The sequence below is a fragment of the Ranitomeya variabilis genome, chromosome 2, assembly GCF_051348905.1.
Source record: "Ranitomeya variabilis isolate aRanVar5 chromosome 2, aRanVar5.hap1, whole genome shotgun sequence".
In the NCBI taxonomy this organism is placed as follows: domain Eukaryota; kingdom Metazoa; phylum Chordata; class Amphibia; order Anura; family Dendrobatidae; genus Ranitomeya; species Ranitomeya variabilis.
In genome coordinates this window covers 775,579,822-775,604,452 of record NC_135233.1, presented here as the reverse complement: position 1 = coordinate 775,604,452, position 24,631 = coordinate 775,579,822, and the positions used below count along the sequence as shown (strand labels likewise).

The window sequence follows — 24,631 nt, the reverse complement described above, 5'->3', positions numbered from 1 at the left end:
ACGAGTACACTCGCTCATCACTAATAGGAAACAAAGGGTGGTAATTAATGGAGCACACTCGGACTGGGTCACAGGGGTCAGTATTGGGCCCTCTTCTTTTCAATATATTTATTAATGACCTTGTAGGGGGCATACAGAGCAGAATTTCAATATTTGCAGATGACACTAAACTCTGCAGGGTAATCAATACAGAGGAGGACAATTTTATATTACAGGAGGATTTATGTAAACTAGAAGCTTGGGCTGATAAATGGCAAATGAGCTTTAAAGGGGATAAATGTAAGGTCATGCACTTGGGTAGAGCAAATAATTATACATCTTATGTCCTTAACTGTAAAACACTGGGCAAAACCGTCAACGAAAAAGACCTGGGTGTATGACCGGACACACAGATCTCCCCCACTGCTGCAGGAATCCAGCGCTGGGGAAACCATGTGTGTCCCTGTGTAAGTGAAGGAGTATTCATGTGCTGCCCCCTGCTCAGCGCTGACAGGTGGGCGGGGAAGCGGCTAATGATTATTCACTGCACTTTAATCATCGTGACCATGTGGTTTCCCTAGTGCTGGATTCGGGCAGCAGGGACATTTTTCTGCCTCCTGCAAGTGGGTCACAGAGCGATCCCACTCGCTGCTGCCCCCCTCCCCACATGCTACATTCCGACCATAAGACGCACCCACACTTTCCTCCCAAATTTGGAGGGAAAAAAAGTGCGTCTTATGGTCAAAAAAAATACGGTACTAGATTCATTGATAGGGCGTTGATCCAGGGAACTAGTCTGATTGCCTTATGTGGAGTCGGGAAGGAATTTTTTTCCCCAATGTGAACCTTACTGTTTGCCACATGGGTTTTTTTTTTTTTGCCTTCCTCTGGATCAACATGTTAGGGCATGGGTTGAACTAGATGGACTTAAAGTCTTCCTTCAACCTTAATAACTATGTTACTATGTTAATAACTATATTACCTGTATAAAAGACACCTATCCACACACACTCAATCACACTCCAACCTCTCCACCATGGCCAAGACCAAAGAGCTGTCTAAGGATACCAGGGACATAATTGTAGACTTGCACAAGGCTGGGATGGACTACAGGACAATAGGCAAACAGCTTGGTGAGAAGGCAACAACTGTTGGCATAATTATTGGCAAAATGGAAGAAACACAAGATGACTGTTAATCTTCTTCAGTCTGGGTTCTATGCAAGATCTCCCCTTGTGGGGTAAGGAATCAGCCCAAGACTACACGGGAGGACCTGGTCAATGATGTGAAGAGAGCTGGGACCACAGTCTCAAACATTACCATTAGTAACACAATACGTCATCATGGATTAAAATCCTGCAGGGCAAGCAAGGCCCCCTTGCTCTCACCAGCGCATGTCCAGGCCAGTTTGAATTTTGCCAATGACCATCTGAATCATCTTGAGGAGGCATGGGAGAAGGTCATGTGGTCAGATGAGACCAAAATAGGTATCAACTCCACTCGCCGTGTTTGGAGGAAGAAGGAGGAGTACAACCCCAAGAAGACCGTCCCAACCGTGAAGCCTGGTTGGGGAAACCTCATACCTTGGGGGTCATTTTCTGTAAAGGGGACAGGGGGACAGGAAAACAGCACCGTATTGAAGAGCACAAAGAGCATTGAAGATGGGCTGTTGCTGGATCTTCCTGCATGACTGACCAAAACACACAGCGAGGGGAACTAAGGAGTGGCTCCATAAGGGTATGTGCACACGTTGCGGATTCCATTGCATATCTTTCAGCGTGGATTCTGCAGAATCCGCAGGTAAAATGACCTTCGTTTTACCTGCAGATTCCCTGCGGATTTTGTACGGATTCCTATAAAGGAATAGGTGTAACACGCTGCGGCATCCGAACAAAGAATTGACGTGCTGCGGAAAATAAACCGCTGCGTTTCTGCGCTGAATTTTCCGCAGCATGTGCACTGCAGATTTGGTTTTCCATAGGTTTACATGGTACTGTACACCGCATGCCGAAACCGCAACGTGTGCACATACCCTTAGAAGCATCTCAAGGTCCTGGAGTGGCCTAGCCAGTCTCCAAATCTGGACCCAATAGAAAATCCTCCAGTCCCGAAACCTGAAAGATCTGGAGAGAATCTGTATGAGCCAAAATCCCTGCTGCAGTGTGTGCAAACTTGGTGAATAACTACAGGAAACGTCTGACCTCTGTAATTGCAAACAAAAGTTTCTTTACCTAATATTAAGTTTTTCTATTGTATCAAATACGTATTTCATGCAATAAAATGCAAATTAGTTATGTAAAAATCATACAATGTGATTCTCTGGATTTTTTTTTTTCACTGTGTCACAGTTGAAGTGTACCTATGATAAAAATTACAGCCCTATCCCTGCCTCATATGTGTTAACGCATGCGTGATAGACGATGCACATAGACTAATTCAGATACAGTATCCGTGTGCGCAGGCTAACGCATGCGTAGTCAGCAGTTCCAGACGCTGACCACTCCTGGCTCCAATCAACACCTCTTACTGGTAAACTTATTAATAAATGTGTTATGTATTTCATTTGATTTGTGCCTATAGAAGAGGTGACACCAGTTGGTACATTTACTCATTCTTATCCATGAGGAAGCCCCAACAGGTTTGACGATACTTGTGGCGTCACTATACCTCATTCATATTCCCTGCCATAATCAAATGTCCTCATGCATTATGTCTGCTGTGCGGATATCTGGCATTCACTTGGCTGGTATTATATACCATTTTTTCTTCGCAGCTTACATCTACCTAGCTTTGATAACTATTGTGTTTTTCTTTCAAGCATTAAAAAGGGATAAAAAGTATTTCTCAGTACCTTATGTTTATATTGTGGGTATTGCAGCTTCTGTGCATATTGTTACTTATTCACTTGTATAGATACCTTGAATATTATCTGGCTGGCAAATGACGTTAAGTGGTAGACTTATCATACTCTGCCACCTATGTGCATGTATGTTTGGGCATTTAGCCTTTTCAATGTTTTCTGTACTGTGGTAGTGTGAAATTTACCGTGTTTTTCAGACTATAAGACGCACTTTTTCCCTCCAAAAATGTTGAGGAAAATGGGGGGGAAGGGGGTGGGTGCATCTTAATAGTCCGAATGTCCCTAATTTGGCTGTGGTGGGGAGGTAGGGGAGCGGCAGCGGCAGAACAGCGGGTCACAGGAGGCAGGAGCTGGCTGCTGTGGCTAACTCCTGTGCCCACTGCTAAAGAGAAATGAATACGCACTCTATTCCATGCCCATGGGCGTGGAAAGGAGTGAACATTCATCTCTCTTTAATAGCGCACAGTGTTAGCCGCAGCCTCCTTGCCGCTGCCAGGCGTTGGGAGTGTGCCGGCTACTTAAGGCAATGAATAGTCACTGCATTCCATAAGGATGGGTCCCTGCACACTATAAGGATGGGTCCCTGCAGACCATAAGGATGGGTCCCTGCACACCAGGATAGAGATGGGCCCTGCATACCAGGACTGACCATATTTTTGCTTCAATTTTTTTTTCCAATTTCCTCCTCTAAAACCTAGGTGCATCTTATAGTCCGCAAAATACAGTATATCGATAGTAATAAAGTTGATATTTTTATTTGGTGATTTTCTGGTACTTGCACACTTCTTTCTCCCCTTTTTTCTGCTTTGACAATGGGGACAGTGCCAATAAAGTCTGTAGGGCGCTGTGGGTTTAATGGTGCTATATAAGTGAGTAAAATAAATAAATAATACCTAGTATGGTGGTCACCATCTAGTGATACTTACATGTGCAACTTCTTGACTGCTTCCTTTCACATGAAGAGAGTTATGTGCCACGTTCGCTAAATGTCTAGAAAAAAAACAAAACCAGACAGGATTTAGTGTAGATAAATATGTGACAATATATTAATCACTTAAAGAGAAGCGGCCATCAGGATTTTGCTATGCAAACTACAGACATTGTCAGTTTGGCGCTGTTATACCGATTAAAATGATGCCTGAGTTGAAGAAATCAGTCTTGTGGTTCTTGTGTGTTTGACGTTTTCAGTTAATGAGATGCTCGTGCTCCGGGTGGGAAAGTGGGCGGCAATTTATTTTCGTGCTCTGGCCTCATGATCATCATTGTGGCTTAAATGAAAGTTCATTGAACCTTCAGTGACCTGCCTTCTACCTTAAAATACTGCACTTGCGCAGTTAAAATTGTGGTGTTTAAAAAAAAAAAAAAAATATATATATATATATATATATATATATATATATATATATATATATATATTGTGATGCAGTGACCCCTGTGAACGGGTAGGGGGCGCTGCATGGTCTCCCCAGTATACGCACGGAGGCATATTGAGGCCATGAGTAGGCATGGATGTGGTAGTGAGACAGTGTCCGGCATTGTGGTTAATGGGAGGTATGTGTCACAGGGATGGATGCTCCCTGCGATGTAACCCGGAGTATCTTGTCTTTAGAGCACGTAAGCACTGAAGATGTCATTTAGTGCACCTGGGTCCGGGTTGCGGGTAGCTATGAGAGATGGGAGGGTCTGGCTACCCACATACCTCACCACTGGGTGAGGGTGCTCAATGTACCTCTTTTTCCTATTCGGCAGTGCGGGGGTTTTGAGGACCTGCAATGATGTCAGGATCACGTGACCAGCCCATGTGATCCATACCTCACCTGTGGGAGTGGTTAGAGGTACATAATGTGACCAGGGTGTGGGTCACATGGCCCTGTGTAAGTTCCTGTGTTGGAAGACCTGGGAGGAGGCTTCCTTGAAAGCACATGCTGGCGTGGGAGGTCCTGGGAGGAGGACCGGATCCCTGAGCAGCGGACAGTGAAACTTGGGGAAGCTACCGTCCTCTGGGTGGATCTGGACTAACTAAGATATGCCGCAAAAGCAAGTTGGTGATTCCCGTGAGGCAGTTTTCCCAGTGGACTGACAAGGAGACAGCAGATGGAGCAGGAGCTCCTGTAAGGTACCTCCATAAACTGTTGGTGCTTGTATCATGAACTGTGTGGTAACCCACAGCAACTGGTCAGTGAGGTCCAGCGTGTTTAGTTACCACAGACTAAGGATCTGAAACTTAATATGATGTCCTGGTTCAGTGTGTGCAAATGGACTGCTCATGATGGTTTATGAGGCTTAATAAACCGCATGGACTGCTTTGTTTGAAAAACCCGTGCCCGTGTGCTGAATATCGCGGCCAAGCGAGTGTCCCCCAATACACTCAGTAAGAGCAATCTTACAATATATATTTATTACTTGAGCAAAATGGCGCCGGCGCATGAACAGTAGCATCTATTACTTGCCGATAGATGCTACTGTGCATGCGCCATTGCCATTTTTCTGGAGCCAATTTTTGTTTTCCTACAACAAAATGGTGGCGGGGCATGTGCAGTAGCATCTATCGGCAAGTGATAGATGCTACTGTTCATGCGCAGGCGCCATTTTGCCACAGCAACATTTTTTTTCTTTTAAATACAAGTGCAAGCATTTAAAATAGGAGGTGCCACACTATTCCCCTACATGTGGACGCTAACTGCGGTTTGGGCACACTGTGGGGTTCAGAACAAAGGAAAACATTTGTATTTGAGAGTGCAAATACCACTGGGTATTATTTGGGGGAGAGTAGCCATGTCACTTTTCCAGAGTCTTTGTGCTATCTGGTACATGGAAGCTTCCTCTCTATTGTCAGATGGTAGACCTGAGTGTTTTTGAGCAATTATTTGAAGTTTTTATCTGTAGCATTTTGTGGCACACAACTTTTAAGGATCAGTTGACATTTATCCTTCACTCTCAGCTGAGGACTTACATTTGGGTTTCCATCTAAAACCTCAAAAAAGAAGATTGAGATGTAAACCGATGTAATAATTTATTATCATAAGACAGATAGTCTATCTATAAGATAGATTGCCTGGCCTTTGTTCCAGCAGTGTCCCATCTTTTTAGGCATGCACACAATGTGGTCAACCACACTTACGTGTGCTAAAAAGACACACATCGCTGGTACCGTGGCCAGAGTCCAAAGTAACTCAACCTATCTCATTATAGTAAAAGGTTCAACCAGGGCTTTCCTTTTAATCATGTTTTTGGAGGATGTAGACTGAAGTGCTCAAAGTAGAACACAGGATAAATGTGAACTGAATATTATATTAGTTTTTGGAAAGCAACGGTGCCCAAATAAACATCAATTCAAGAATTTTTTTATATTTCTTTTTTTACTATGTTCACAGTGTGGAATACGTGATAACAGTACTCTATTCCTCGGGTCAGTACAATTACATCGATACCAGATTTATATAGTTTTTTAGGCTTTGCTACTTTTGTCCACTAAAAACTTTAATAAAAAAGGAGATTTTTGTGTACTCACCGTAAAATCTTTTTCTCCGAGCCACTCATTGGGGGACACAGGACCATGGGTGTTATGCTGCTGCCACTAGGAGGACACTAAGTAAACAGAAAGATTAACTCCTCTTCTGCAGTATACACCCCTTCACTGGCTACAATTTCAACCAGTTCGGTAGTAAAGCAGTAGGAGCATGAACAATGACAACCTATGTCAAAACCAAAGAAGTAACTACAAGCCAAACAGGCTAACAGGGTGGGTGCTGTGTCCCCCAATGAGTGGCTCGGAGAAAAAGATTTTATGGTGAGTACACAAAAATCTCCTTTTCTCCTACGCCTCATTGGGGGACACAGGACCATGGGACGTACCAAAGCAGTCCCTGGGTGGGGAGCAATATGCTAATACCCCATGTACCACTGGCTTACGGCTAAGGAACTGCCGCTTGCAGAATGCACCTGCCAAGGGCGGTGTCTGCAGAAGAGAGAGAATGAATGTGGTAATGTTTGGTAAAAATGTGCAAACTGGACCATGTCGCAGCCTTGCAGACCTGCTGTGTTGACGCCTGGTGCCGAATGGCCCACGAGGCGCCCACCGACCGAGTAGAATGGGCCTTGATCCCAGCCAGGATAGGAATACCCTTGACTCGATAGGATTCTTGAATGGCTGACCGAATCCATTTAGCTAGAGTAGCTTTGGAAGCGGGAGAACCCTTCCTGGGCCCCTCTGGAAGTACAAACAGGACATCCGACGTGCGGAAGGGAGCCGTCCGCGAGACGTACCGACGAAGAGCCCTTACCACATCAAGAGTGTGCAGAGCCTTTTCAATGCGGTGGACTGGTGCCGGACAGAACGAAGGCAGAATAATCTCCTCATTGAGGTGGAAAGGAGAAACGACCTTGGGCAGAAAGGCGGGAGAGGTTCTCAATACTGCCTTGTCCGGATGAAAAATTAAAAAGGGAGGGCGGCAGGAAAGTGTAGCCAACTCCGAAACCCTTCTGATGGACGTAATGGCCACCAGGAAAACTACCTTCCAAGAAAGGAAGGTGAAGGAAACGTCCTGTAGCGGCTCAAAGGGAGTCTCCTGAAGAGCTCCGAGAACTAAATTAAGATCCCACGGATCCAAGGGCATTTTGTAGGGGGGCGCCACACGGGAAACTCCCTGGAAAAAAGTCTTCACCGGCAGTCTATTGGCAATTTTTCGTTGGAAAAGGACTGACAATGCCGAAACCTGACCCTTTAGAAAGCTAAGTGCAAGTCCCGACTCTAGTCCCGATTGGAGAAAATCTAATATAGCAGGGATAGAAAATACCAGAGGAGATCGCCCCTGTGTGTCGCACCATGAAAGGAAAGTTCGCCAGGTACGGTGGTAACTGCACATGGAAACAGGTTTCCTAGCCCTGATCATGGTGGAAGACACCTTGGGAGTGAAACCCGCTTGGCCTAGAATCCAGGATTCAATGGCCAGGCCGTCAAAGACAGGGCCCCTGAGTTCTGGTGGTAAATCGGGCCCTGTGAGAGAAGATCCACGCGATCTGGAAGACGCCAGGGGGCGTCGGCGACCAGCTGAACCAGTTCCGCATACCATGCCCGACGTGGCCAATCCGGCGTGACGAGGATCACTGGTACCCCCTCTGCCCTGATCTTCTTGATGACCCTCGGCAGCAGGGGAAGAGGGGGAAAAATGTACAGGAGGCAGAATTGGCGCCAAGGCAAGACCAGGGCGTCTACTCCGAGGGCCCGTGGGTCGAGGGACCGTGAAAAGAATTGTGGAACCTTGTTGTTCATCCTGGATGCCATGAGATCCACATCCGGGGTCCCCCAGCGATGACAAATCTGCTGGAAAACCTCTGGGTGAAGGGACCACTCGCCGGAAGCGAGACCCTGGCGGCTGAGGAAGTCCGCCGCCCAATTCTCCACACCTGGAATGTGGATAGCCGAGATGGGAGAATGGTTGGACTCCGCCCAACGCAGGATGTGGGACACCGAGGATAGCCGTCTTGCTGCGGGTTCCCCCTTGACGGTTGATGTACGCCACGGCCGTGGCGTTGTCGGACTGGATTCTGACTGGGTGACCCGCCAGAAGGTGGTGAAACTGGAACAATGCTAGCCTGATAGCTCGGATCTCCAGGAGATTGATGGAAAGGCGAGACTCTCGAGTGGACCACCGCCCCTGAGCTGTGTGATGGTTGAAAACCGCCCCCCAGCCTATGAGGCTGGCATTGGTGGTCACCACCAGCCACTGCACTGGGAGAAAAGACCTTCCCTGGGTTAGGGAGGACTTCAACGTCCACCACCTGAGGGTCTTCCTGACCCGTGGGGACAGGATGAATCGGAATCGAGGGAGGACGGGTTGCCGTCCCATGCCGACAGTAGCGCATGCTGTAGGGGACGGAGATGAAATTGCGCGAATGGAACCGCTTCCATGGCAGCTACCATCTGTCCGAGAACGCGCATGCTGAATCGAATGGAGTGGGAGACTGGACGGGAAAGACCCTGAGCTCCCCGCTGCAAGGCTAAGGCCTTGTCTTGAGAGAGGATGACCAGACCGCGAGAAGTGTCCAGTGTCATCCCAAGAAAGGAGATCCGTTGGGCCGGAATCGGAGAGGATTTTTGGAAGTTTATCTTCCAACCCAGGCGAGAAAGAGTATCCACCGTGAGAACGACGGACTCTTCGCAGGCTGGGTAAGAAGGACCTTTTATCAGTAGGTCGTCCAGGTACGGAAGTACCACAACTCCCCTGGAATGAAGAATGGCCATGGCAGCCGCCATGACCTTCGTGAAGACTCTGGGAGCGATGGCGAGACCGAAAGGCAAGGCCACAAATTGGAAGTGTTCTCCGCGAAATGCGAAGCGGAGGAACTGCTGATGCGGAGGGAAGATTGGTATGTGGAGGTAGGTATCTTTGATGTCTATGGACGCCAGGAATTCTCCTTTTTCCATGGACGCGACCACAAAACGGAGGGATTCCATTCTGAAGTGTCGGATTTTGACAAATTTGTTTAGCAGTTTCAGGTCTAGGATCGGACGTAGCGATCCGTCCTTCTTTGGGACCACGAATAGATTCGAATAGAAACCTTTGAACCTTTGTCCTAGAGGGACCGGAATGATGACTCCGTCCTTTTGTAGTGCCCGTATGGCCTGGAGAAACGCTGTGGTCTTTGATTTTTGAGGGCGAGTGCTGTTGGTACCGAAAAGGCCGGGTAGGCTTTTGCTGGGGGAGAAATTTGCTTTTTCCTCCGGTGGCATCCGAGATCATTTGGTCTAGTTTTTCTCCAAATAACCGACCAGCCTGGTAAGGCAGGGATGTCAAAGAACGCTTGGAAGCCGAATCTGCTCGCCAATCCCTGAGCCACAGGGCTCTCCTATTGGAGATTGCATTAGCGGCTGCCTGTGCAGCGCAATTGGCTGCGTCTATTGAGGCGTTGACTATGAAGTCCCCGGCCTGGGCTACCTGGTTAGCCAGGTTGATAGCTTCTGGGGGTAAGTCACTATCTTGGATGGTCGTGGAAAGCGTCTCGGCCCAAGCGACCATAGCCTTAGCCACCCAAGAGGCAGCGAAAGATGGGAAGAGAGAGGCTCCTGTGGCCTCGAAGACGTAGCGAGCCAGATAGTCAATCTGGTGGTCAGAGGGGTTCTTAACGGAGGAGCCGTCGGAAAGAGACAGGATGGTTTTGGACGCGAGATGTGACACAGCAGGGTCCACTGAGGGGGACTGCAGCCAGTCCTTGATTCGTTCCTGACAAAAGGGATATTTGGCCTCGATGGGCTTTTGACCCATGAAGCGTTTATCGGGACGGTCCCTGTGTTTTTGTACAATCTCCATAAACTCAGGATGAGTGACAAAAACCTTTTGAACACGTTTAGTCTTTTTGAACGACACGTGTTCGGGCGCAGATATGGATTCCTCAGTCACCTTCAGGGTCTGGTTGACCGCCTCGATGAGAGAGTCGAGAGTCTCTTGGGAGGAGGAGAAATCCTGAACATAGGAATTGTCGGACTCATATTCAGAGTCGTTTGGGTTTGGAGAAGGGGACTGGGAAGCAGAGCTTGCAGGCGCTGAAAAGCCCACTGGCCTATGGTCAGGAGATGGAACGTGAACACGTTTTCTAGAACCCCGGGTAGAAAGTGACAGCGTACACCCCCTGCTGGTGGACGGATCCGTACCGTCGTCGGAATCCTCCGCGGTCTGACTTGGAGGGGGACCCCGGAGGGAGTCAATTGCCCTGACTAGGGAAGCCCCACATATCGTGACAAAGAAGCTGCCAACTCCGGGGGACTAGGCTCTACAGGGTCGACGGCTGCGGCATCAGCGGCGGCATCTGCACAGAGGCCGGGACACAATTCGCACACAGCGGGTTACTGTAAGCTCGGGGCAGAGCCGTATTGCAAGTGGCACATACAGTGAAAAACACTGTGCGCTTCTTGTTACCCTTTTTATCCTTGGATTGAGACATAGTGTCTTTAGAGACAGAGCAGGGCAGTATACGCAGGGAAGGGTTATGCTTTTTGAAGCAGCTTACCCACGATCCTGTGTCTGTGTCCCCAGGGAGGAATTAGCCGTGGCGGTTCCTGGACTGCTGATGGACGCGTGGGCCACCCTGCAGAGAGAAAGCAATATGGCCCCCGAGAACTGCAGGGCGCCTCTCGTCCCAGACGAGAAGTGCCGATATAGGGGGCGGGGTTACGGCCGTGGGAGGGACCTGCCCACTGCGGCCTACTCCGGCTGAAAAGCCGGGGGCTAAATTTCCGGCCTGCCCGGCGATGCGCAGCGGTGGCGGTCGCAAGGAGCGTCGCTGACATCGCAGGCCCCCTAGAGCTTCGGGGGGCAGGAGGGATCTGTACTTACAGTGCCCTCCGGTAGCCGGTCCCCTTGTCACCTGTGCGCTCCACTCCCGCATTCAGATCCTCTTCAGGTAACACTGCCTGTCTGAAGATCTTGCAGGGCGCTGGAATAGCCTTGCAACGCCATAGTGTGGGCCTTGTCTGTGGGGCCCTCGGAGAGGTACATCAGAGCGGGCTCTGTGTGCTCGCCGTCCAGCAGGGGGGAAGGGAGATCGGGACCAAGATGGGAACCGTCGCCCCAGTAAAGTTGGCGTGCTCCAGCGTCGCAGGAGAGGGACGGGGAGGTATACTCGCCATGCTCGCCTGTTGCTGGTTCGGGGGAGAGCGGGCCCTATAAAATGGATCCGTCGCCCCCTTCACTCCGTTGTATAAAAAATAAAAATTTACATAAAATTAAAATAAAAATTAAAACAAAAAAGTTGGGGTCTCAAAACGGACCCAAGTGCCTCCTACAGGCACTAAGCAAGAACTGGTTGAAATTGTAGCCAGTGAAGGGGTGTATACTGCAGAGGAGGAGTTAATCTTTCTGTTTATTTAGTGTCCTCCTAGTGGCAGCAGCATAACACCCATGGTCCTGTGTCCCCCAATGAGGCGTAGGAGAAAACATAATATTTATTTCCACTATATCTTGAGAACTATAACTTATTCTTCTACTGACAGAGCTGTGTAAGACCTTGTTTTTTGTAACACGAGTTAACATTTTTATTGGTACCATTTTGGGATACATAATTTACATTTACTGTAATGTATTCAGATTTTTCAGACGAAGTATTAACAAAACCCAGTCATTCAAGAATTTTTAGTTGTTTTTCTACGATGTTCACCATGTCATAAAATTCATAATATGGCTTTGTTCTTCAGGTCAGTACGATTGCAATGGTAACAGATTTATAGATTAAAATTTTAGGAAGCTGGACTTAAAAAAAAAAATAACATACTAACATGCAGACATTCTATGATCTTCACAAGACTAGAAGGAAGACACATTAATTTGCTTTTGTGGTCTGTTTTTCAATGTTTATACACTTGCCTCTGTGTAGGTGCACGAAAGTCAGTGTACCAATTGTATTCGTGTAAATCTTGGATATATCACCTGCAGCATTATCTGCTTAGAAATGTGTACGATGCAAAAGAAATCGGTACTAACCCAAGACCCATGAGGTAAGCAACCAAATATCTTGGTTGAAGTTCCTTCAGCGTTTTGTGTATTACTTCATCATATCTGTATAACAAGGGGGTAGAAAATGTACATTAAACCATGACATGTCTATACACAGAACTACTAGTTAGTTGTATTACTTAACCCCTTAGTGACAAAACCAATTTTGACATTAATGACCAAGCCACTTTTTACAATTCTGACCACTGTCACTTTATGAGGTTATAACTCGGGAACGCCTCAATGGATCCCACTGGTTCGAAGACTGTTTTTTGGTGACATATTGTACTTCATGTTAGTGGTAAAATTTATTTGACATAACTTGTGTTTATTTATGAAAAAAATGGAAATTTGCAAAAATTTTGAAAATATTGTAATTTTCAAACTTTTAACTTCTGTGCCCTTAAGTCAGAGAGATAAGTCATACGAAATAGTTCATTAATAACATTTCCTACATGTCAATTTTACATCAGCACAATTTTGGAAACAATTTTTTATTGTTAAGAAGTTATAAGAGTTAAAAGTTGACCAGTGAGTTCTCATTTTTATAACAAAATGTACAAAATCATTTTTTTTTAGGGACCACCTCACATTTGAAGTGACTTTGGGGGGGGTCAATATGACAGAACGAACTCTAACCCTAAGACAACCCTACCCCAACCTTAAACCCCAACACTAAAACACAAACCTAACCCCATCCAATCCCCATCCCAAACCCCAGCTGCAAAGACTAATTTTTCTTTTATTTTTACCTAACTAAGGGGGTGACAAATTGAAAGCGTAAATTTTAGCTTTTTATTCACTATGTCTGAAGCTCTCTTCTACATAATACAAATAACTGGCAATATCCCGCTAAACAATAGAGCTGTAAGGTATTTTTTTAATAAACAATTTCCATTTTCCATTAGAATTAATGCATCAATTCAAATCCTATTTATAACTGGTTTGTAGATCAGACTCAGCCATGCATTTGTTTCAATGTGTTAAAATCATATGACACATGGAGGCGGACACAGAAATGGACAGTTGTGGGGATGTGCCCCTGTTAAATGTAGTGTGACACTAAAAAATGAAGGCCAATTACCTGAGAAGATGCTTAACGATGGAAATGGCAGAAGGTTCCTGTAGACAAGAAACACTGAAGTCTTCTTCCTCTCTAGTACTCCACAGAGTAAGTAAGCTGTTAACAGCAAGTATAAGGAACAGGTCAGCACACTCAGATTGCTGCACTCATCAGTTTACGTTGCTTTAAAAAGACTCCATTAATAGAATAAACCTGAACATGGCGCTGCCTTTGTAGTCCAGAGAGGTGGTGAGTTCTCCTTCAATGGAAGTCTTGAAACAGAAGCTGGACAGACATCTGTCTGAAACGGTTTAGTGCAGAGGCGTATATGGGGTGGGGGGCAGAGGGGGCATGTGCCAAGGACGCATGCCGGCAAGGGGGCACAGTCAAGCTGTGAAATACGGTGGTCCGAAGTGTTTCCCCTGTGCCGACAGCCAGTACAGAGAAATTGCAGTGTGCCGGCTCCCAGAGATCAATTGTATTCGCGACATGAGTACAATTGAAGCTCTGCCCGCCGGGGGGATGGGATGGGTGCGGACACAGTATGGGAATTTGGAGGGATGTGTGAGGAGGCAGTATGGAGAGTGAGGGGGTAAATGTATGAGGAGGGAGGCGGAAACATGTGAGGAAACTTATGGGGAATGGTGCGAGGAGACAGTATGGGGTGAAAAAAAAGTCCAAGTGGCACAGAAGAGAGACTGAGTAGTGTGGGGGGAACTGTGTAAGGGCACAGCCAGGAGTTGACAGTATACCAAGGAGGGGGAGTGTGATGAGGGGGCACAGTTTAGAGACTGTGTGAGAGAACAGTGTGAAGAGGTGGGCCCAGTATGGAAAGGAGTGGGCAATGTGGAGAGCATGTACCATAAGAGGGACATCGCGGGTTCATATTTTGTGCAGGGAATATAGTGAGGGGCAATTATTCAGGGGCTCAATGTGGGGCAGATATTTTTATTTGGGAGCATTATAATGACACTGCTATCTTTAAGGGCGTCATGTGGGGATATGATGCAGAAGACCAGAGAAGATGGCAGTCTGCAGAGACAGGCCGTGGATGAGAAAACTCATGAAGTCTGGACAAGATGAAGAAGAAAAGAAAGAACAACTCCATTGACATCATCTATAAGGTACCTGGATGTAAATTTTTTTTGTGATACTGACTAATTCTCATATTTATTTGTTAGGAATAGTAAAGGGGTTGACCAAGTTTGTGATGAGTCTGCAGTCATTCTATGTTCTCGCAGTGCGCACTGCACGTTGTCAGGATTTTCTGGTGTCGGTGATTGAATACATGTGGTGACGTGCTCACTAGACACGCCTGGCCTCAGTCAATGAAAATGAATAGAGCGAGGCCGGGCACGTCTAGTCAGAATGTGTCCAGAAGTATATAAATCACATACTTGTGCAAGGGAGAATCCTAAGAGTGTGCAGCGCATGCGCTGTGAGAATTCGAAATCCTGCAGCCACCTATAGTGACTGCAGACTTTCATCTCAAACGTGGATACACCCTTTAATAATAAAATGAAGCCCTGTAGCCAATCCTAACGGCCTGAAATATCCTCAGTGGCAGGATTCAGCAGTCATCTTATGGCCGCTTCACTCATGCGATTTTCATACTTACGCTGTTACGTGACAAGGAGCTTCTCTTCTGCTTCTCTCAGTTTTTCACTGAACACTGAATTAGGACGAGCAGCTTGTCGGCACGTGACTGAGGCTACGTTCACATTAGCGTTGTGCGACGCAGCGTCGGGCGCCGCTGCGTCGCCACATGCGTCATGCACCCCTATATTTAACATGGGGGCGCATGGACATGCGTTGCATTTGCGTTTTGTGACGCAAGCGTCGCTGCGGCGCACGCGTCAGGGCGCACAGGACGCAGCAAGTTGCAGTTTTTGTGCGTCCAAAATCAAGCAAAAAAAGGACGCATGCATCACAAAACGCTGCGTTGTGCATGCGTTCACATTTGCGTTGTGCGTTGCGTCGCCGACGCTGCGGCGCACAACGCAAATGTGAACGTAGCCTAAGTGTGAAATCGCATATGTGCTGGGGGCGGCACAAAAATGAATTCTTACCACAGGTGCCAGAAAACCAAGGAACACCTCTGGTTTAGTGAATCCTGCTCTGGCACTGAGCAGGGGGCTGGACACAATGACCCTTGAGGTCCCTTCCAACTCTAACATTATATGATATCATAGAGTGACTTATAGCCTAAGGCCAGAAAACCCCTTAAACTCCATTGGCAAAGAAGAGTATGTTCTTGAGTTTTTTGTTTGGTTTTTTTTTTAAATGGTGAAAAATGTCATGTTTTCAAGCTGAAGACTCTTCAGGAAATCTTTTTCCCTTGAAGTTTTGTAAAGCTGAAGAGTTTATTTTAACATAATTAGTCATTTAAAGAGCACTTTTTTGGCATCCTTTAAAGTTTTTTCAGCATTTTTGCTTATGTTTTACTAACTTTTTTCCAAACTTTTTTTTTTTTTTAAAGATGAAGAAAATGCTAGTGTTTTTTTGAAGAAAGAATGCTGACAAAGTACTCAAAAAGATGCCGACCATTTGAACAGCAAGTCTTTTTTTTACATAAAAAGATATGAACCTAATAAATTCTAGCATTTTCTGTGAGCTTTTTTGATTGGTCCCGCTCCATCCTGCCTGAAAAAGAAGTTGTGTGCATATACACTAATGGGTTCTATTCTAGGGGGCCTTAATTTTAATGAGAAGAATAGCACAATGTGTAATTTGCTATGGAGGCGCAGCACTGAGCCTCTAACACAAAAGTGAACACAGCCTCATACCAAACCTTTTTGTAACGTTCAAACATATCTATATACAGTACAGACCAAAAGATTGGACACACCATCTCATTTAAAGATCTTTCTGTATTTTCATGACTATGAAAATTGTACATTCACACTGAAGGCATCAAAAAACTATGAATTAACACATGTGGAATTATATACTTAACAAAAAAGTGTGAAACAACTGAAATTATGTCATATTCTAGGTTCTTCAAAGTAGCCACCTTTTGCTTTGATGACTGCTTTGCACAGTCTTGGCATTCTCTTGATGAGCTTCAAGAGGTAGTCACCGGGAATGGTTTTCACTTCACAGGTGTGCCCTGTCAGGTTTAATAAGTGGGATTTCTTGCCTTATAAATGGGGTTGGGACCATCAGTTGTGTTGTGCAGAAGTCTGGTGGATACACAGCTGATAGTCCTACTGAATAGACTGTTAGAATTTGTATTATGGCAAGAAAAAAGCCGCTAAGTAAAGAAAAACCAGTGGTCATCATTATTTAAAGAAATGAAGGTCAGTCAGTCCGAAAAATTGGGAAAACTTCGAAAGTGTCCCCAAGTGCAGTGGCAAAACCCATCAAGCGCTACAAAGAAACTGGCTCACGAGGACCGCCCCAGGAAAGGAAGACCAAGAGTCACCTCTGCTTCTGAGGATAAGTTTATCCGAGTCACTAGCCTCAGAAATCGCAGGTTAACAGCAGCTGAGATTAGATACCAGGTCAATGCCACACAGAGTTCTAGCAGCAGACACATCTCTACAACAACTGTTAAGAGGAGACTTTGTGTAGCAGGCCTTCATGGTAAAATAGCTGCTAGGAAACCACTGCTAAGGACAGGCAACAAGCAGAAGAGACTTGTTTGGGCTAAGGAACACAAGGAATGGACATTAGACCAGTGGAAATCTGTGCTTTGGTCTGATGAGTCCAAATTTGAGATCTTTGGTTCCAACCACGTCTTTGTGCGACGCAGAAAAGGTGAATGGATGGACTCTACAGCCTGGTTCCCACCGTGAAGTATGGAGGAGGAGGTGTGATGGTGTGGGGGGTGCTTTGCTGGTGTCACTGTTGGGGATTTATTCAAAATTGAAGGCATACTGAACCAGCATGGCTACCACAGCATCTTGCAGTGGCATGCTATTCCATCCGGTTTGCATTTAGTTGGACCATCATTTATTTTTCAACAGGACAATGACCCCAAACACACCTCCCTCCAGGCTGTGTAAGGGCTATTTGACCAAGAAGGAGAGTGATGGGGTGCTACGCCAGATGACTTGGCCTCCACAGTCACCAGACCTGAACCCAATCGAGATGGTTTGGGGTGAGCTGGACCGCAGAGTGAAGGCAAAAGGGCCAACAAGTGCTGAGCATCTCTGGGAACTCCTTCAAGATTGTTGGAAGACCATTTCCGGTGACTACCTCTTGAAGCTCATCAAGAGAATGCCAAGAGTGTGCAAAGCAGTCATCAAAGCAAAAGGTGGCTACTTTGAAGAACCTAGAATATAAGACAAATTTTCAGTTGTTTCACACTTTTTTGTTACGTATATAATTCCACATGTGTTAATTCATAGTTTTGATGCCTTCAGTGTGAATGTACAATTTTCATAGTCATGAAAATACAGAAAAATCTTTCAATGAGAAGGTGTGTCCAAACTTTTGGTCTGTACTGTATATATATATATATATATATATATATATATATATATATAACGGTATCAAGCCACGCCCACTCCGCAAAGCCACTCACTGCACATGCAAAGCCCCATCCACATGGCCCACGTTGTTAGCGCACATGGGCGGAGACACATTCACCTCGAAAGCCACCCTGCAAAACTCACGGGCTGCGATGTCTCAGCCGCTGCGACCTACAATCAGGGCCACCGCCTTCAGAGTATCAGTGCGCGGCAGGCAAAGCTAAAATCTAGCTCCATTGTGTCTAGAATGGAGTTGCTCCTGTGAGGCATGATGTCAAGGGAAAAGGAGGAGCCTCATGGATTACACAGCTATGCTTATAACAGGAAGTTGCTGTGTACATGAAAGGGGAAGAGAGGAGTGAGGGGAAAATAGTGGAGTGAGGGGAAAATGAGATGTGTGTGGGGAAAATAGTGGAGTGATCGGAAAATGACAGGTGTGAGGTCAAAATGACTGGTGTGAGGGGGAAACAGAGGAGTGAGGGGGAAAATGAGAGATGTGAGGGGGAAAATGAGAGATGTGAGGGGGAAAATGAGAGATGTGAGGGGGAAAATGAGAGATGTGAGGGGGAAAATGAGAGATGTGAGGGGGAAAATGAGAGATGTGAGGGGGAAAATGAGAGATGTGAGGTGCTGCTGCAGTATGAGGCTGTGTATAGAGAAGAGTGAGGCGCTGCATGTGGAGTATTTGGTCAGTATTTATAAGCCAAAACCACGAGTGGGAGAAAAATACAAAAGTGGTGACGTGTTTCTAATAAACATTTCCTCTGATTGTTTTACTCCACAGTTAGTTACTATGCCCGGGCAACGCCGGGCTCTTCAGCTAGTAATTTATAATCGTTAAATAGGAATCTGAATTCCAGATGAAAAATCTAACTTATGTACATATTTTCAATTCACCTTTGCAATCGTGCATGTGTATACTGCAAGAAGACCCCAGTGTCTCCACAGCTTTGCAGTGCTTCATCCCAGTTAAAACGATAATCTGCCTGAAGCTGGCCTTTAAAATCCTGAAATAAAGACAAATATTATATGACACACAGCAGTTCTAATAGATGTCTAACTGTAATACTGGTCTATCATTTAGCATGTGTGTGTATAGCTGGTGCATGCCTATGTACAGGGATAAGCATAAACCAGCTTTCAGAATTCTAGACATAAAAATGTCACATCTTAAGCGGATCTACTTGATAGAGCATAAAGCGGCAATCAATCACTACATTAAAACATTAAAGGGGTGGTCTGGCACCTAAAATGTATTTTCTAAATATCTATCCTTACCCCATTGCCACTTTTGTAATATGCTTTATTACAGAATACCCTACACGTTTTACTATTTTGCTAATTTCTAAATGTGTGGGTTTTTTTTACTGTATACCTCAAACGTGATATCTCAAACGTGACATCACAGGAGATTGGGGCTGCACTTCCTCCCCGCATTGTCCATCGCCCCTCCTGTAACAGGATGTCATTAGAGGGCAGTGCTGCAGTTACTAGTTTCTTGCATCGCTGCCCCCTCTGAAGACATCCTGGGTGATGCATTCTGTGGGAGATGCGAGTGCAGTGCTGGCAATCTGCTTCTATCTCCACTGCCTCTTCTGTGAAAAAGACATTGTCGTGGGGTGGGTGGGGGGCAGAGACAGAAGCAGTGAATGACACCAGCGCAGCCAGATACCTTCTAACACCGCTCTCAAATGAATCATCATAAGGGTGCAGCGCTTGTGTAACTCACTGCTTCTAACACCACCGCCTGCTGACAAATTATTAGAGGGCAGACCACCACATTAAATTACAACAAAGACTCTAAATTTTATAGTGAGGGGGCCAGCTTCAATAAGCCAGGTTAAGACCTAAAAAAAGAAAAAAAAATTGACCTTTGAAAAAGATATCAGAATCATATTCTCATTTTCGAACATTGACCAATCAATTATAACAAACTTATAAGCCACATGCATTCCCATTCATACTTGTTCCTTCTAAGGTGTAACTGTAGCTAAGACTTCTTATTACTACATACACCACTAAACACAATTTCTGAGCTTAAGTTTCAGCTTTGCTGTTTAGCCTGGGCCATAGTAAGCAGAGTCATTTCATTATCATTAAACGGTAGGGAAATAAACAGGTTTATTAAATTGCTGGTGGCTTAGATAAGGCAAGATCGTATCCGTACACATGATACCCACAGATAAGATGCATCATCTTTGTCACTCTCTGTAACTGCATTATTTCTGGGTAACAATCACATTAACAAGCAGCATAGTTTTTGCAATCCTCTCGTTTTCTGCACCTTTTCAATATATATGAATAAGGCATGCATAAATCTATATGCATGCTATAGTATATAAAAATCTGACATTTTAAACAATTCTGCAATGAATATGCCATTTGTGAATACACCCCAATAATCTGATATGTTTGTTAATCACCTCCCTTTCGGCTTCATAGAAGCTGAAATTATAGACAACACAGTAAGGATGCGTGTCTAATATGGCTGCACCCAACATTTGATTAAAAAAAAAAAAAAAAGGGATTGCTGCAACATTAAAAAAAAATAAAAATCATAAATCATTAATTTTCTACATGTTAAATCTAATTAATGAAAACAAAGACACAAGTTGTTTTAGGTTTAAATAAGGCTCTACCATACCCGTATAATAAGAGCAGCAACGCCTATTTTTTCTGCAGTATCAACTGGGTCTTCGGTGGGTTTACTTGCTATTGAAGAAAAAAAAAAAAACAAGAAAATATGTATTTATTCAGCACTTTCCTTGCCTGCACAATTCAGAATTTGTTTGTGGTTCAAATTGCAATGTGAAAGTTGTCCTAAGTGCATTACACACAATGATTTTATAGTCTTACGTTACGCATAGATGGATTTTATCTACGAGAAGGAAGTCAATGCTGTACATATGTATATATATATATACTAGATGGTGGCCCGATTCTAACGCATCGGGTATTCTAGAATATGTATGTCCACGTGGTATATTGCCCAGCCATGTAGTATATAGCCCAGTCACGTAGTATATAGCCCAGCCACGTAGTATATAGCCCAGCCACGTAGTATATAGCCCAGCCACGTAGTATATAGCCCAGCCACGTAGTATATAGCACAGCCACGTAGTATATAGCACAGCCACATAGTATATTGCCCAGTGACGTAGTATATTGCACAGCGACGTAGTATACAGCACAGAGCCACGTAGTATATTGCCCAGCCACATAGTATATTGCCCAGCCACGTATGTCACAGGTTAAAAAATAAACATATACTCACCTTCCGATCCGAGGGCCCCTTGTAGTTCTAACATACTCACCATACTTGTAGTTCTGTCGCCTGTGCGCGGTACAGGTGGCAGCTTCCGGTCCCAGGGTGTGATGACGTCGCGGTCACATGACCGTGACATCATGGCAGGTCCTTCTGCCATATGATCCTTGGTACCGGAACATGCCGCTTGCACACAGCGGTTACCGGCGAGGAGCGGGAAAGGCAGCGGAAGGTGAGTATATAATGATTTTTTTTTTTTTTTATTATTTTTAACATTAGATCCTTTTACTATTGACGCTGCATAGGCTGCGTCAATAGTAAAAACTTGGTCACACAGGGTTAATAGCGGCGGTAACGGAGTGAGTTACCCGCGGCATTACGCGGTCCGTTACCGCTGGCATTAACCCTGTGTGAGCCGTGACTGCGGGGAGTATGGAGCGGCCGCCCGGCACTGACTGCAGGGGAGTAGGGAGGGACTAATCGGACTGTGCCCGTCGCTGATTGGTCGCGGCAGCCATGACAGGCAGCTGGCAAGACCAATCAGCGAATGAATAACCGTGACGGAAGTTGCCGACAGAAGGACAGACAGAAAGACGGAAGTACCCCTTAGACAATTATATATATAGATATATATAAAAGAATGGAGACACTAGCTTCTGCTTCTCAGAATTAAAATCCTCTTTGAAAAATGAATACTACAACTAAAAGTGCAGCCAATTCTGAGTATCCTCTTTCATAGACCGCTAAATCCTTGTTTTTTTTTTAGAGAATAATTAAATTGTGAAGACTTGCTTTTGGTTTTGGCCATATTTTGCAGCATCCTGGCACGTGCTTCATCCAGGACATCTTCCAGAAAAACCACATCCCCTTTTCTTGTCTGCATCCCCTGTACTCGCCCGAACATAACATGTTGACAGCTAGAAGAAAACAAGAAAAGAAGAAATTGGCCTAAAATTACATAAGGATGGGTTCTCTGACTTCAGCATAAAATGTAATCAATCTGCAAGTTTAACCGTACACATCGGATAAATGGACTCAGAACTGCTCAATTTCAGACATTTGTCTAATGACTGAACAATTAGCAATTAGCTGGCTCTCCCAGGGCCATAACAACGTCATACGGTCCCCAGCAGCAGCGACACTCTACCCTCCTCTTTCAACATCCCGAGGGAGTGACAGAGCAGCCGCATGTCTCCCTGCCTCCAGATATGTTAGGACAGAAGGAGGGGACAGTGTTGTGTCTGCCGTTTGGCCGTAGGGAACGTCTGATGTAACGATGTGACACGAGCCCCGGGAGAGCAGACTCTGGACACTGCTGGAATGGCGCTGGCCCTGGAGGTAAACATAGGCATTAATATCTTACTTGGGGAGAACACATTAAGAAGGGGTTGGCAAAGTAATGGACAACCTCTTGAAGTGCATTATCTATACATACTTACTGGTTTACTTTCTCTTTTCCAAGCATCTTCAAAATTTGGAACAAATTCTGAAAATGGGTTTGTTGGCTCTTATCTGTCTTTAGTTGATAGAAAGGAAATACAAAATAATTATAATTTTGATTATAAATAACTACAAATCTCAGTAAATTTAAATACCTCATACACCTTAGATGGCAGCTCTCTCACTCAACTCTCCCATGCCCACAAGTGGTCTGTACGCCGAGCAATGCCGTGTTCTCTATGAGAGCCACTGCCAAACGCGCCTGGCGGTGGCTTTCCATAGGGAGAACAAAAGGTCCAAAATCAGACATGCCTGGGGCTTAATTCCCCTAATAATCATCTGTCAGGCACCCCAATATCCTGTTGATGAACAGTTGACTCAGCAGTTGAGCTGGCGGGTTAGCCAATGCTAGTCTAATGTGCTTTAGCCATTAACTCCTTACTAGCATTTACTTTTGTTTGTTTTGCTGTACTATTTCACATGGACTATAATGTATTACCGACTTATGCACCATTTTCTTCCTACATCTCAAAGCAATTATCATTTTCTGGCTTCCCATTTTGTACCACAGCAGCACAAGATGTGTACAGTTGCCACCAGTCATGCAGAAGAAACTGGCCTTGAATTTTGGATTACATTGGATTTTTTCCTTTTTCAATGAGATAGTCTTTAAACATTCCCAACATCTGAACATACCATATCTGCTATTTAATTATTTTCTATAGGAAGCAATAATGCTAAGTTCTTAACAAAACACAAGTCATCCGCACTTATGTGACAAGTATACTTGTTTGCCATGGCAAATATCTAGGCAGGCAATCAGGTGACAGCAACTTTAACATGGTCAGTGAGAGGGTTTATTGAAATAATAAAAAAAAAAGGTAGAAAAACACAAGCCGAATTTTTCGAACTTTAAAACACAGTTTAATAAAAAACTGTTACAAAAAAGTATTATAGTCCGGAGGCAGCTTCCTGTGATTGAGGAGAACGCAGACACTGCCTCCTTCCTGATCCTGCACTGCACTGATCTGCATGATCACAGCAGAGCAGGAGAGGAAGCTACCAGGATCTGAACAGATGCAGCACAAGCTGAGCAGCTGAAGGACCTTCCACCCAATTAATTCCACCCCTATGGGAGGTGGAGCCGCATATTCATCCCTGTAATGAGCGGTACCACATGACCGCTCACACAGGACAAGCTGCCAGCGCTGAGAGGAAGCATCGCGGGAGCTGGGTGAGTATTTTAATGCAAGTGGGCGGGCGCACAGGGAGTGGGAGGCGACCACAAACTTTATTTTAAACACACACAAAAAAAAAAAAAAACCTTGATTTTTCATTCCTTCTCTCCAGCGAACGCTGCTGGGGAGAAGGAATGAATGCCGGCTTCAGCACCACACGCAGGGGGGACAGCGCTTACTGTAGCGCTGTTTCTCCTGCGGCGGTTCGTGCACACGGAGACTGCACACTGTTCTCCGTGTGCACGTGTGCGGGACGCTTTGTGGACCGTGCTGCTGGAGAAACACTTACATGTCTCCGTGTTTTGCACACGGACACACGGTCCGCGAAAAATCACTGACATGTGCAGAGACACATTGATTTTAATATGTCTACGTGAGTCAGTGTCTCCGGTACGTGAGGAAACTGTCACCACACGTACCGGAGCCACTGACGTGTGAAACCGGCCTTAGGGAACCAACATTTTTTTTGCTAGGAAGTTATAAGGGTTAAAAATTGACCAGCAATTTCTCATTTTTACAACACCATTTTTTTTTTAGGGACCACATCACATTTGAATTCACTTTGAAGGGTTTATATGATAGAAAATACCCAAAAGTGACACCATTCTAAAAACTGCACCCCTCAAGGTGCTCAAAACCACATTAAAGAAGTTTATTAACCCTTCAGGTGCTTCACAGGAATTTTTGGAATGGAAAAAAAAATGAACATTTAACTATTTTCACAAAAAATTAACTTCAGATCCATTTTTTTTTTATTTTACCACGGGTAACAGGAGAAATTGAACCCTAAAAGATGTTGTGCAATTTGTCCTGAGCACGCCGA

General features: G+C 45.2%; 1 protein-coding gene across 1 annotated transcript in view; it reads right to left on the bottom strand.

The window, feature by feature from the left end:
- Positions 1-24,631, bottom strand: part of RARS2 (arginyl-tRNA synthetase 2, mitochondrial) — a 61,170-nt gene that overhangs the window by 2,039 nt on the left and 34,500 nt on the right. Inside the window, exons 13-19 of the mRNA XM_077289751.1 lie at positions 22,570-22,646; positions 21,923-22,047; positions 20,510-20,577; positions 18,763-18,872; positions 13,412-13,507; positions 12,316-12,390; positions 3,766-3,829 (exon numbers count right to left, since the gene is read on the bottom strand). Coding sequence (XP_077145866.1) covers positions 3,766-3,829; positions 12,316-12,390; positions 13,412-13,507; positions 18,763-18,872; positions 20,510-20,577; positions 21,923-22,047; positions 22,570-22,646 — 615 coding nt within the window. The remainder of the gene's footprint in view (positions 1-3,765; positions 3,830-12,315; positions 12,391-13,411; positions 13,508-18,762; positions 18,873-20,509; positions 20,578-21,922; positions 22,048-22,569; positions 22,647-24,631) is intronic.